The sequence below is a fragment of the Bombus pascuorum genome, chromosome 13 (genome assembly GCF_905332965.1).
Source record: "Bombus pascuorum chromosome 13, iyBomPasc1.1, whole genome shotgun sequence".
Taxonomy (NCBI): Eukaryota; Metazoa; Arthropoda; class Insecta; order Hymenoptera; family Apidae; genus Bombus; species Bombus pascuorum.
Window position 1 is genome coordinate 9,714,837 of NC_083500.1, and position 15,042 is coordinate 9,729,878.

Sequence of the window (15,042 nt, forward strand, 5' to 3'; positions counted from 1 at the left end):
CAATCGAAAAATTCGTTTCTTGATTGTTTCTTTCCAAATGGGATGATCTTCGTCGTATAGTCTCTGACCATCGAAAGAACCAAAAATCTTTGACGTATGCGCATTATAGATAGCATAAAAATTCTGAAATTTCAGTAGCATTATAACGAGCCCGACTCCCATGGCTATATGGTAAAATGTGAAACCAATCTGAAAATATTTTTTTATATATTGCATACATTTTTATTTTCTTCATATCGTTGTTCTACATGTTATTAAAAATATTCAGATACTTTCACGAGCCAATACGTGATCGCTTATAAATGTATCTATCTAGTAATAATTTGGAACAATTTATTAATACATATCCCAGTTAGAAAAGCGAAATTCTGTAAGTGGTTATGCTACTCCAATGAAAGTAGCAGCATCCTCTCTCGCGTTATCCTTAACTAAAACACAATTTCCCGAGTGTCCGTCAGGGCAAATTGTAGGGAACTTATGGAGTTACATGAAGAAAGGGGATTGTAGTTGAGTGAACAGAAAGATCATCGAGGAAATCGATGCAATATCCGATAGATATACGTGACTGTGCAAGAAGGGAATGCCGTGGATGCCTTGCGGTCTGATAACTTCTCATCCAGCATCGCGACGATGGAACTCGACTCTTGTCATTCCTGTTGCCTCGTCACTTGGCCGAGGCCTTGTCTCGCGATAAACCAACGGTATACTAGGAGGATAGTTTTGAAGAATTTTTGAACCGTTAGAGCACGTAACGAGAGAACAATGCTTCATCTTCTATGCTAGAAGCGGAACGATGTATGATCGGTGCAACGGTACTTTATAATAAATTCCGACTTTGGGTCGATCCGTGCGTTTGGATTCGCGATACCACGGCTCTGCGTGTTTTACGATGGTCAAAGTGGGTGTTGCCAACAAAGAAGACGGATCTAACTAGGCTTCCTGTTACCGTAAAATAGCTAACTTTGATGTTACCGAAGTACGGAAAATCTAGACGAAGAGTTATCCATAACGCGAGTTTCCCTGAAGCAAAGAAATCTCGTAGCGGTTTCGAACGAAGCTTCCCATGAATAGCAGAATTCCTCCTGAACCTGTTTGTCATTCATCAAAGTATTGAATCTTCTCGAGATTCAACAAGCCAATAATTGAAATTTCTTTAATAATAAAATTAACAAATTATTGCTAGTTTTTCGATGAGTAGCAAAATTTCAATCATTCCATTTGCAACCTGTCACCTATCAAAATACCGAATGTCTTCGAGATTCAGCAATATGTAAAACGATGCGAAAATGAGGGCAAATCTAATCCCATTTGCTATTACCATGAAATAGTTACCATTGGATTCCATAAAGCGTAGAAGAAATAACCATATTATAGTTGAAGTTTCTCTAAGATGATAATGAATTCTCTGACCCTTCCACGAGTAGCAAAATTCCTTTCAACCTGTCGCCAATCAAAGTATCGCATATCGTCGAGATTGCGGAATAAGTAAAACGATGCCGAAATAATAGCACGAGACTCGCGCAAAATAATCTCTAACCCCGACTATTAGCATCAATTCTCGTGTACAGCACACGTTACACGTCCATCATGGGTGTTTGTGCAAAGGCATCGGCAGTCCGTGACCACGTTCGTTCCAAAGATCCTCGCGGCTTCTCCTTTGTTTCGTTCCTTTTCCTTTTCGTTTTCATCCATCTCCAGCCCTCCAGTATCCTTCTTTCGTCCCTATCTTCGCGGTATAAAGGCATGCACACGCAAGCCGACCCTTCTCTTCTCGCTCGTACGTGCTCGTGTATAAACGTGCGATTCCTCTAGCCTGGCAGGAGACTCGTTCGTGTAGGTGGGCTCCTCACATCGGCGACCTCGAAAACTTCAACATCCTCCTCCAGGATGTTCGCCAACCGCCTGAAACGAATTGTGAGGAGACTAAAGGCCACACCGAGTCGTATATGTTAGGTTCTTTCGACAGACTTCTTTCGTCGGCAACTAATTGATGGCTCTTCCGTGATCCTTTCGTGAGAGAATGCCCGTATTCTACTCTTAACTCTTCGCGCTTTACGTCCAGAGTAAATATTATCTTTGTACCTGCATCTGTTTGACTATTCACGAAAGAATCGGTAATTTCTTACGCACATAGAACAAAGTAGGGTTGTTTGAATCGGAAGAATATTTGAGTCGAGTTAAGTAATTTGCCTGAGTTAAGTAATACGCTAAATTCGATTACGAAGAATTTTTAAGCGACCTGCATATGAAAACAGACTATTTGACTCGTTGTCAGTGACATGATATACAGTGAAATAATAATATATCGTGTACTTGAGTCAATAGCTCAATGACCATTGCTTTTTCTACGAGAATATAAATTCGTACGCTTCACTAGCGTGTGTGTATTACTTCGTTTCTGCGGGTTATTTTATTGCTTATTTTATCCGCTTCGTCACAGGATTATTCCAATGATTTTCTCCTTTTGATATCTTGCTTTGATGGATCTTCATTTATGCATGAATTATTATGGAATATTTTCTCATTCTTTCGTTATTCCGTTAAAGACTAATAGTATCTCATAATATACGACAAGTTTTATTATTCAAACTTCGAGATTGAGTTTTAAGACTTAAGGAATTTTTGAATAGCCTTCAGGCAAGGATGACTATAAAAGAAATTTATGAAGGAAGGAATCTTCGATGAAACTACTAATAGAGACGAAGATCAATAGCGGTAAGCAGTTACGTAACGAGGATCGGGATTAATTGAAGATCGTTATAAGCTCATTCACGCAATAAGCACGTAGATGTAACTACTCGACTATAGATACGTTGCATAAGCATTGACCTTCGGTAATAAGCCTCACAATTTATGATAATAGGGATCTAAGCTTAGATGGTGTTACACCATCGAACGACTGCATCGATCTTCGAAATTTTCCGCTGTATATATATATATATATATATATATATATATATATATATATATATATATATATATATAATAAATATAAAAGATATATGTCCTTCCATAATTATAATCGACGTTATACTTGCCAAGAACCAATGAACTGAGACTTCGAAGAATCTATTTACATCTAAGAAACCGCATCTATAAACCTTAAAAGAGAAACACAGGCGAAAACCACTGAATTAAAGGTAATCGAGCATCAGGAATTTCCCATGCGGATAATACGAACAGAAGATCGCGGTCGAGGCGAATCATAGAAAAATGTACGTGAAGGAATACGAAATTGTAAAAATGCATCGCGCTCACCAGGGTGGTCTCCACCAGGAGAAGAAATACAATACTAAAAAACGATCTATCCGAGTCTTTTTACTTTCATTGGACTGAGTTAGATCCAACTAGGGATCGTGTGACAACACACGGTGAGGCTGGCTTTAGGGTGTGGTGTACATGAATACCGCGAAGAAATCATGGTCATGACTGTAAATAGAGTACACGAAGGGGTCCAGGATCGGTTCTGTCCTGGCCATAAATGCGATACCCCTTCGTTGCTAGGTAGGTGTGAAACGTAAAGTCAGCGATCTGACGAGGCTCGGGCCGATGCACTGCAGATTGCGAGTATCCTTGCTGAGGTCGGACGCCGAGCTTCGTCGAAGGTCGTTGCCTGCTCGATATACACGGTGTACCTTGAGAATTTTCGCCCAGCCTCCGCACCGTACACGTTTGCCTCTCTCCGCGGCACAGAAAGTGTTCAACTTCGCGGGGAAAGGCGGATATGGCAGTCCAAGTGTGTTTTTTGATGTCGTTGAAAGGATTCGTGCATATCGAGCCTTTGTTGCTTCGGTTTTCAGCGTAAAACGCAAGTTAGGTGATTTGACAATTGGTCTTTGAAAGAATATCCGTATTTTCTGTTTCTGGCACTCTATTTTGGGTCCCATGCGAGTTAGAGGATCCAGAAATTGATCTGTGAAAGGATTCTTGTGTTTTATGTTTCGATCGCTTTGCTTTCTGGTTCAAAGTAGGTTGGATGATTTGGAACTGATCTTTAGTAATCTTTGAAAATATTTGTTTGGATGTGATTTGAAAGGATTAGCGTATTTTTTTGTTTCTGGTACTGTATCTTCGAGATCTACGTTAATGGATCTAGAAATCGATCTTTGAAAGGAATCTTGTGTTCTCTGTTTCTTTCGCTTTGTTTCTGCGTTCGAGGCAAGGGAAATGATCTAGAAACTGATCTTGAGGAATGTTTGGAAAGGAATGTTTTCTAGTGATTCCATCATTAACTTATCGTATAAAATAAATACACGATATTCCTATACAATTATACCACTAAATACTCATTTTCCTTTCAATAAATAGAAAGTATTCTTCCATTATTAAAATCCATTAACATTTTAATCGACTGCTTTAGGAATTCGAGATAACTTCTTCGATTACCAATTCAGGCTTATGGAAACTGGCACGTTTTATAAAATATAGTCCAGATGTTATCATAGATATTCGTTACCTATGATTATGAGAATTAATTGGATACCTCGATTATGTTTAATACTCTCCACAAGATATGATCATCCTCTTTTTTTTTCAACTAACATAATCCGTTCTGTTGTCGTGATATCCGCACATTTTTATTACACTTTGTTAACGGTTTAATAATCCAACAAGGAGAAGATAGGACGAGAAGAGGACAATTAATTCGAGGTGTGTTAATACGTTAATGACGATAATGATACCGCGTCGACAACGACAATCACGACTCCGAGTTGCTTGGAAGATCCTGTCAAGGTCGTGGTTCTTGATTTACAATGCGGCTCGGAAGCACGAGGTATCTCCTAGACGGTGTAAACCACAATATACGTCATTCTTCCAGAATATTTTCTTCCACGATCAAATCTTCGTAATAACCTCGTAATAAATTCTCTTTGTTAATGTTCCAAGATGAGTCTAAAAAGCAACGAGCAATTGGTAAAGTAAAAATATTTCATAAATATTTTATAAGTACAGTGAACCACGAAAGTATTTAGAGACTTGGTACAGAAAACTTTTGTGAATATGTTGTGTCTATTATGTAAAAGATTTCAACATTTCGGTAACTCTGGAATGAAACATCATCGTGATTCTATCGATCAAATTTGAAACCAAACAAGCATATAGAATTTACGAAACAAAATTTACTTCAAACATATATTTAGTAAAAAGTTAACGCAAAGTATGAATAGCCATAAAAAATTTTTTAAATATACGTAAACCGGTATCTTGCAATTTTTATATATATTTGCAGACTCGTTTTAAATTGTACCAACATAATCATAACAGTCGAATCTTATAACAATACCAATGAAATTTCAAAATATACATATATAACACACATAATATGTTGATGAAAGGTGGCTGCGAGTGTTCAAATACTTTCGTAAGGCTGTGTAGGCTGTTTCTTTTATTCCAGATCTTTCCTTTATCCTTTATAATCCGTCACTACTAGTAGCCATTTAATTTTCCACGTCGATTAACTCCTTTTGGCGCATTCATGCATGCTGGCTGCCGGATCATTACCATTAATGCAAACGATAATCGTCGCTAATGAGAGTAATTCGCAATCAAAGCTTCCTGCTACAACGACGGACAATAAGTGTAATCAAATGACCATGATGATCGTACTTCGAGAACAGGGACAATTATCTGTGGGCGTTGTAGCTGCGATTACATGTTTGCTTAGCGGCCTCCTGTAGCCCAAGGATAAAACAAAGGAGGAACGAAGGAGCCTGAAGTTTAAAAAATTCACTTAAAAATAATCCCACCTTTTATGGATCGATACGATGTCAGAAAGTGGCAACTTCGCCAACGGAGACTTACACCCATACTCCAGACAAAAGTCTGTGCAAAATTTAAAGAAAGCGATGGAAACAATCGATAAAATGGTTTGACTTTTTCCAATTTTGAAACTAATACAATAGCTGCCCTAATAAGACCATTCCTACCGTAAGAACTGCTCGAGTACTTTCGTCAGCGAATGTGAATCTTCAAATATGCTTCAGCGAGAGCCTTTGAATGAAACGTGAATCAACCGAGAGAGTATCGCGAAAACTAATAAATAATCAATTTCACTTGGTCGGCGGTGCACGAAAGGGAAACGAGCTGGCCTGGCAAAGCAAAGTGGACGTGGCCGAGGGAAGAAATGACGGAGCCGCTCCTTTCTCGGAGGTATAAACGAACGAGACGAAGGAATCAGCGAAGAGAGAAGGCGAAGAGCGAGAATGGTCCGGTTTTTGCTAGCGGGGTGCAAGGACAGACGGATTGCTCACAGGACTGAAAGTCGCGGGGAACGTGATCAGCGTCACCGAAACGCTCGTAAACGAGAGAATTGCAACAGCCGGCACCGAAACCCGCCTATACGCACCGCGTTTTTGCCAAGCTTGTTTGAACAACTAACCAGACGATCGTAGTATAATGGTACAGTGTAGAAACGGGGACACAGATAAACATCGCTATAATGTTACTTGATTTACTTCATGTGTTTGTTGCCATAAAGGAGGCGCTTTGGTTCAAAGTGGTTTTGGCAAGTAGTTTAAGCTAGGATCAAAAGTGGATCAGGTCAGTTTGAAAGACTAGAAAACGTTGAAATTTACCAATGATAAATAGGTCGTAAAAGGTTTAACGTGTTTATGAAAAATTTGGAGATGCAAGAGTGCATATAGAATACGTATAATAAGCAGAAACATATAAAATATGTGGAATCTCTAATTAGGTTTTCTTTTTATAATAGTATTCATAAAAACATGAATTTATATAAATATCTACACTCTAGCGATCAAATTTGGAACAATATTTGATTTGGAGTGGTTGGACAGTGATCTTGGAAAGTAATTAAGGCTAGGAGCAGAGGTAGACTAAGCTAGTTTGATGAGAAAAATTGTACTCTTGGTAAAATCAAAGACTATCAAATTTGGAGTAATATTCTATCGTTTAAGGATAATGGTATTCGTAAACCTGAATAATAAAAAAAAATTGTCGAAACTTTGTTATAGGACGACGGTGGTATCGAGTACTTCAACACTATAGTGGTGCAGCCGCACCTGAAGTTGATCACGAACCAGGGCAGAGGTTTTCACGTGAGATGCCGATACCAAACACGAGACAAAGTAGTAACGAACGATCAAACCCACGTGGCCATGCTGCAGTCTCTACCGCTTCAGGTAACGATGCCATTTTCCTTTGAAATCCTACGATCAATAAGACGTGTTCATTCAATTATTGCTACAAGCCCTAAACCCGAGTTACATCAACGTCAAACATGATTACGGCATTCAGGATGAGCCTATTTTCTAATTTAGCGAAAGACGAGTCAGGAGAAGCTTTTTCTCTTCACCAAGCAAAAAAGTATCGAGCAATCGTGAAAGATCGGGAAACGTTCCGCAGATGAATAATAAATTGCGTTTTACGTTTCTCGACAGGCAACAGCTCCTATGCCAGGATGCACGATGAAGATCTTCAACGGAGATCCAACGAGGCATCAAGTGGCGGAAAACGTGAAGATCGGGGACCCTTTGACCTTGGTCATTAGCATCGACAAACAGGAAATGTTCGGACTGAAGATCTCCGACTGCCTGGTGCGCGACGGCTTAGGATGGGGAGAGCAGAGACTCATAAACGATGAGGGGTAATTTCGTCTTGCATATCTTTGGAAAATGTAAATGATAAATATAACATTTAAGAGTATACGATATGCATATGTTCCGATGATTCGAAATGTATAAGGTTTGCAAGAGATGCCTTTTTTAAAGAACTAACGTTCTGACGAATTACAACAACGTGGAACAATTATGTATAATTTAGGTACATAGGTTCTTGTGAGAATGGTTAAATCGCGTGGGTTTCATCCTCCAGATGTTTAATTCATCAGAAAGATCGAATGTATAGATTCTTATGAGTATGTACTTCAGTCTTCGATAACTGTGGACCTTTGTTATAAAATGACAAACTAAATCAACTTCCTTTGGATGCTGAACATTGAAAAGAAACGGTGACTAATATATCTTTGCCCAACGATTCACATTTACCCATCGATGAATCAAACCAAACAAAAATTCTCTCTTCCATTTTACTTCGTTTTTCACATTTATTCCATCCGCGGAGACGTTTAATAATAGACAGGTTAGCGGACGTAAGAATAATTCTTCGACCGGTACAAATAAATTGTTCGCGTCAGAGCGTCGTATGAATTATTCAAGGGGCGGAATTCAGGGTATAAAGCGGGCCGGTTCACTGACTTCTTTTCATAAGCAAATCAGCTGATCCAACCAACAGGTTACACGCACACTTTCCCTCTTGATTTGTTCGTGCAATTGCAGAATATTCCTAGTACTCGCCTTCTATTTTCTTATTGATCGATCTCGGAAGAACAGCCTCTGCGAAGATTATATAAGGAGAGAAAAGTATATGTTAGAAATTTCTGATAGCAAATTGTTCATATAATTTCAAAGTTCTGATGCAAGACCTGTTTTTCTGAGATTTATTACCAGAAAACACTTTTCCATTTGATTCGTTCTTCTCGGCACAATGTTCCCTCCTTTTTAAGACTTTAAATGTTCTCAGTTCAAACAATCAAATCCGCCATACTTGACAGACTAAGTATATATAACTATCAATTATTGTAATTAAAAGTATTTTCAAATAGCACATCTATATACAAAACTGTGTTGCTATTACAGTTGCCCAGTCGACGGTGAGATCATGGGACAATTCACGTATAACGAAGATAAGACGGAGGCAAGGGTGAACTTCCAGGCGCATAAATTCCCCTACACAGCTAGTGTCTACTATCAATGCAACGTCAGACTATGTGTAAAACACGGTGGAGGATGCAGCAACACGGTAATCAAAATTCTACCTTTCGTCCTCATAGGGATTCTCTTCCTCGTAGTTGTTGAAAGATCGTTTAGAAATATTGGGAAGAACTATGTAATTGTAACAAGTCGGGTAGAAAGAAGATTCTACGAAGACTCATTTGGAGAAAATCCAAAAGAAATCATCAATATTCCACTGTTGCAGCCACCGGCGTGTAATTTGGTATCCAGACGACGCAGGGACACTGCCGACGACAACGCAGTGAAAGGTGTCGAAGGCCTGGACGGAGGAACGCCAGCTACCATCGAAGTTTATAGCGGACTATACGTGAACGAAGCCTCGGACGTTGGCTCCAAGTCAGACTTCACCGACGACGTCTTCAGAGAAAGGGTTAGTCGCATTGATATTCCTGTCCGTTACCATTTCCTGGTAAAATTCAGAAACACGTAACATCGTAGCTTTCGTTCGTAAAACGTGTGAGACGGAAAACGATATAAATTATCAAGGAAAACACAGTGAAGCAATTTTTAATACATTAGACAGGATATTCATAGGAATCTGCTAAAAAATTGAAATCAAAACGCGATAGATTCAATGAAACGTATAGGAGTACAAATGCTAGTTTGTAGAAAATTTAAAAGTTTCCGAATATTTGATTTCGAATCGAAGAAGACAAAAGTTTATTCATTTTCTGATCCTGAGCAACTTGGCTTGTATAATTTGCAGACTATCGACGATCCCGACAATATCTGCATATCGCAGAGGAGCTTCGCCATCGGCATCGCGATCGCGGGTCTGATCCTCATGCTGGTGGTAGTCGCGGCCATTCTGGCACTGCTGGCCAAGAGACGACACAAGAGCATCTCGACGACGGGCTCGTCCATCTACAGCGGACCTTACACGAACACTGCATATAGTCACAGCAGCTAAGTTCATCCGAACCTCGATATCCTCGAACAAACGAGGTGATTCGAATGAAAGAATGAAAAACTTTAGCTATATGGTAGTGAAGCGAGCGGCCAATCGATATTAATGTCGAGATGGAAATTTTTCCAATTATACCGGTTCTACGTCAGCCTCGGTGCATCGAGGTGTAGAGAATTTAGATGGATTAAACGAGATTTTGCTCAACTGCCGATGCTATTGTTGCTTCTTTGAAGAAATAGCTCAGAACCCTATAGGTCCGAACACGTGGTCGAATGTGCTCGATTAAGAGAGGGTGCACCACCTTAAAAATGTCTAAAAATAGGTTAACTCTAAGAATCTTTTTTTGGATAATTACGATACAAAATGAAAACTCCAGATTTTTTCCTGATAATTTCCTCTCCAACTTCGTTTGTGAATTTCGGAAAGGAATTTGGAAACTGCCTAAAAGCTTCAAGAAAAGTAGACAATAAGGTTCGATTTGTTCAAACTGTTAGGGCGGTGTACCTCTTGAATCAAGAAATTCCTGTGTATTTTATTCAGATATGTTTCTTGCCATCTGTTTGATAACTCGTCCCAACAACTGCCCTTTCGAAATTTCCCCAATTGTAAAATTGTTCATAAGATGCACGTGTTAGAACCTGAGCAGTTTTAGAGAAATCCTAGCCTAGCCAGAGACAACTTGAGACGAATCGACACGAAATCCTTAGGATTAACTTTAATATATACGTTATATTATTATTATTTTTATTATTATATTATATTATATTATATTATATTATATTATATTATATTATATACATATTGTATACTAGTCCGGTATACGCTGTCCTAGCTAACCTAGCAGCCGCACTAAAAACAGAAGGCGCACCATATGAATATTCTCTCTGTCTCCATTATCTTGGCAATTTAACTTAATCATCAGCGCAGAACGACTCACTCTAGCGTTTAAGGTGAAGTCGTCAGAGATACTTCTTAAGCGAATCAAACGCCCCAGTGATTTTTAACTACCGTCCTTCTTTTCCTCCTATCCCAATTTCCTAGCCAAGTATTGCATATTTCTTATCCGCATCTACGACAATTCTTTCTCAATATTTATAGTCAAGAACTTTTTATTCCTCCTTCTTTTTCCTAAATTTTGTGGCGAAGGGATAATCTCTGACTTCTGAAACTTAAATTTTCAAATTCTAAGTTTGTTCTATCAGTTACCAATAGACTGTGGATTTTTATGCAAATTTATCTTTCGCTAAAAAAATGAAAGCCAAGGAGAAAATTTTCATTTGCTAAATATTATGGATTAAGTGTTATTACTTTCATGCAAATCAAATCAAGGAATAATCCATTTATCTTACCTCTTTATAAATACAATTAGAACTTCGTTCGTATGGACTTATCGAGTATGGACAAATAGTTCACCCATTTTTGCACTTTCAAGCTCCTCATAAATGCATAAAAATCCACACTCTAGTTACCAGTTTGCTTCCCTTACAGAATCTTCGACTATGATCTTAATGAATATAATTTCCTCGTGACAAGCAATAAACAACTCACGAGCACTTGACCAGCTGCTGGCTAATCGATTACAGACAAGTTTCTGTGCATTCGAACGAATCGAGGCTGCTTCGAACGGGCAACTCGGTAAACTTGTATGGGATGCATCGGTTATTACGTGCTTCCGACTACGTGCTACGGTGTTTCGTGAGATTAAGTCCCGTTGCCGCGAGAACGAGGAGAAAAGAATCACGCTACATCGTCCTGTACACACCAAAGATTAAAAAGGTGTTAGAAGAAGGAGATACGCTATCGTTCATAAGTATCTGGATACTTTTGTCGATTCGTAGTAACAGTATGAGAATTGCAACAAATTGCACAAACTGGCTAATAGAAAAGTAATAATTAGAGACGACACTAGAAATTATTACAATATTTTTTAATTTTCATTTGCGATATTTAAAATTATTTATATACTATCGATATTGGAGTATTAATTGTTCCAATATTTGGTAAACTTCTTTCACAGGTATCGAATTGTAGGTGAACTACTCTGATTACATAATATGATGTTTATTAATCATATAAAGAAAATATGCACAGCTAAAGCTATTTGGAAAAACATTTTATGCGTATCAACCTAATATAAAATTTATCGTAATTTTATAACGAATCTTGTCAAATACAACTAAATGTCCAGATACTTTTGAATGGTAGCGTATAAACCAGTGAAACGTCTCCTCGTGTCCATGACCACGGGACATTCGCATGAGTGTGGCAATAAACGAGTGCATAATCCATTATAACGCTTAAACGTAAACTAGTTTCCATTGAATCGAGGTGCTGCTCCGATAACGATACCCTCTTTTACGGGATACTTCCGACTGTTACCTAGACGATAAATAAGCATAAAATATCTGTTAACGAATGACGTAATTTACGTTCAAATCGGAAGTACCCTGTATAATTGCTTCGTCGTTTCTTCGATTCTTTTACGACCAAAAGCTAATTGATGGACAAGCGTATCTCGTCGTAGAGAATCTAGTGACTTTTTGCGGAAGAAAAAGAATCGAAAAAGAAGCGAGGGTATCGCCGTTTTATTAGTCGCGTGGAGCGTTCTTTTCTTCTTAGTTTTTAATTTGTGAGGAAAAAAAAAGAGTTACGCGGTCGCGTAAATGGGTCCAACGTGGTGGTGGGTACAGATCGTAAAATTTACATTTAAAGAGAACAGAGGGAAAGAAAAGGAAGAATGGACACGCAAACGTAACACTCGTAACACATAAGCTATTACGCAAGAAATTAAGAAAACGGACAGAAAAAAAGTATAAAAATGTTTATTCGGTTTACATGGAACCGCTTGTTCCGACGATTGTCTCTGTGCACCTACGATCGCTCATAAACTTCAGGTTTGGCCAGGAACATCGTACAATAAGAATTTTTATCGTAAAATTATGTTAAACGATGGAAAGTGAAAATTTACTATCATATAAAAGTATAGCTAGCCTTGTCTAGAATACCACGAACGTGTAGCATGACATCCAACAAAAATTCATCCAGAAATACTGTGAGCTACCTAAGCTGTATAAAATCTAGGAGATACGACGTTCTTACTTGTAAGATATTTAACTTTTATGAAAAAATAATCGAAAATTCTTTGTCGCGATGTTTTACAAATGTGTAACAAAGTGCAATAATTTCGAGCGATCGGTAGTGTTAAAGAACGTCGTGGATCGAAAGCACTCGACGAATGGTATAACAAACGAGCGTTATCGTTTCGTCGTATTCGTGGCATTGGTTCATAGCGACATTGGGGATAAAAACTGCCTGTATAGAGTTCTTTTTGTAAGGATACGCGATTCTTCACTAGGTCCTGCAATGTTTCTCTGGACCCTTGTCCAAAACTTACAACGAACTTGTGTAAATAACGAAAACGTAATAAATCTTGTAACCATAAACGAACGTAGTTAATTAATACCACGAGGAAACATTCCTATTCTACTAATAAAATTTATGCTATCAGTTTTTTAGCGACTCATAGAAGGAAATAACAACATTAGTCATAGGTGGAAGAAAAATTTAATTTTACCATGAAATTATGAACAATATACAGGAGATGATATCTTGCAATTGCAAAACGAATACCCTAACACAGACTTAAATGTAGAATTTAATAGATTGTAAACTAAACCTCAAGAAATATAACGATATCTTCTTCAATTCTTAAACATAATACTTCATTGAAACAATGACGAGATAAAAATCTATATTGGTATAGAAATCAATGAAACTATTCGATAAACTTTTTAACTATATCAACCATACAACCGCGATCGCAGCCAATCGGCTCATATTATTTATGATACAATTCATAATTGTATCACGTATAATGATGCAATTAGGAATTGTACATGAAATAATAATGATTATCCAGGTCTCACCACGTGGAGGTTGCTGCGAGTGGAGACCCTCCCTATCCACGATCCCATCCGCCCTCCTTTTACGCAAAATTTTACTAATTTTGAATAAAAAATATTCAGCAAGTTTTCCTTTCCATGTGCATTTGCAAAACGTTCAAGCCTGTTGATCGTTCCACAAAAGAAACGTCGAAAGGAACGTTAAGAAAACCGACGCGAAAAGCTAAAACAACGCGAACAGCTGAAAGTAAACAATAAATTAAATCTTAAACTAAATTATAATTCTTTATGAGATGTATCTCACACGTGCTTCGATATTTTACGCTTTCACTGTTATAAAAATATAAAATATTTGACGCTTAAAAGTATCTTAAAAAAGTAAAATACATTTCATAAAGAATTATACTACTCATCTACAATACCTTATCTACCCAAATACTACTCTTAATTATGCATGCATTTAACACAAGCCCAACAAGCATTGAAAGCATTAAAAGCGTCCTACCTACTAAATACAAAATACTCTACCCTCCACCTACTCCAAAGTACTCATGAGTTCTAACTACTATATGTCTAAATATAATAAAGGGACGGGGGAGGGGATATTTCATGAAATGATTTCTTTAGAGTTGCACATTATTTGTGTATCTTGAAGTACTTCGTATGTCTGTTTCCACTGGACCTGTAGAAATCTCTGAAACAAACTCAAATTTAAATTATCTTAAACAAAATAAAAAATTCTTTTATAGACCCTAACTATCAGAGATCTCAACGGGTCTCTATACACCCTAACTACTATCAATCTACTAGAGATCTCTTTAAACCCTGCTTGCGAAAAATCTGAAGGTTCCTCTATTAACTATCTATTATCTATCAGAATTCTGAAAATTTTTTCCATAAGTCCTGGCCGGAAAAATTTAATCTATATGAAAATTTAAACATCATAAAGGGAAGAGATGGGAAATCGTATGAGGTATCATATGGGACATAATGTTCTTCCGACGATGTTACAGTGGATCCTGAAACAAAGTTAAACCATAAAAAGATTAGTACAATTTTATGAGATACAGTTAGTTACTAATAGAAGAGCCTCAAATATCATTTCTTCATATTTGTCTTTTCTCCTTTAACCATTTCTGATAATCCATAGTATTCCATCTTCCAGTCGACCGTTCATACGTATTTGATATGTCGGTAAAATTTCATATGTACAATTTATAGCTCCTAAAAGTTAATAAACCTGGAACATACTTATTTATTAGATTAGTACTTAGAAAAAAAGAAAAAGCAGCTGAAAGAAAGACATATTAGGCACAAAAAAAGACACGAATTTGAACCAAAGTATTTGAATTTAAGTAAATGACTTCAAATATAATTTGGACTTTAAATTGAACTGGAGCATTGAGATGAAGAAAGAACC

The 15,042-nt window shown here is 37.5% G+C and overlaps 1 protein-coding gene across 1 annotated transcript in view; it reads left to right on the forward strand.

The window, feature by feature from the left end:
* LOC132913833 (cuticlin-3) overlaps nt 1-13,163 on the forward strand; it is a 69,034-nt gene extending 55,871 nt beyond the window's left edge. Inside the window, exons 5-9 of the mRNA XM_060972451.1 lie at nt 6,975-7,142; nt 7,401-7,606; nt 8,658-8,820; nt 8,998-9,183; nt 9,520-13,163. Of these exons, the coding sequence (XP_060828434.1) occupies nt 6,975-7,142; nt 7,401-7,606; nt 8,658-8,820; nt 8,998-9,183; nt 9,520-9,723 (927 nt within the window). The 3' untranslated portion in view covers nt 9,724-13,163. The remainder of the gene's footprint in view (nt 1-6,974; nt 7,143-7,400; nt 7,607-8,657; nt 8,821-8,997; nt 9,184-9,519) is intronic.
* The last annotated feature ends 1,879 nt before the right edge of the window (nt 13,164-15,042 follow it).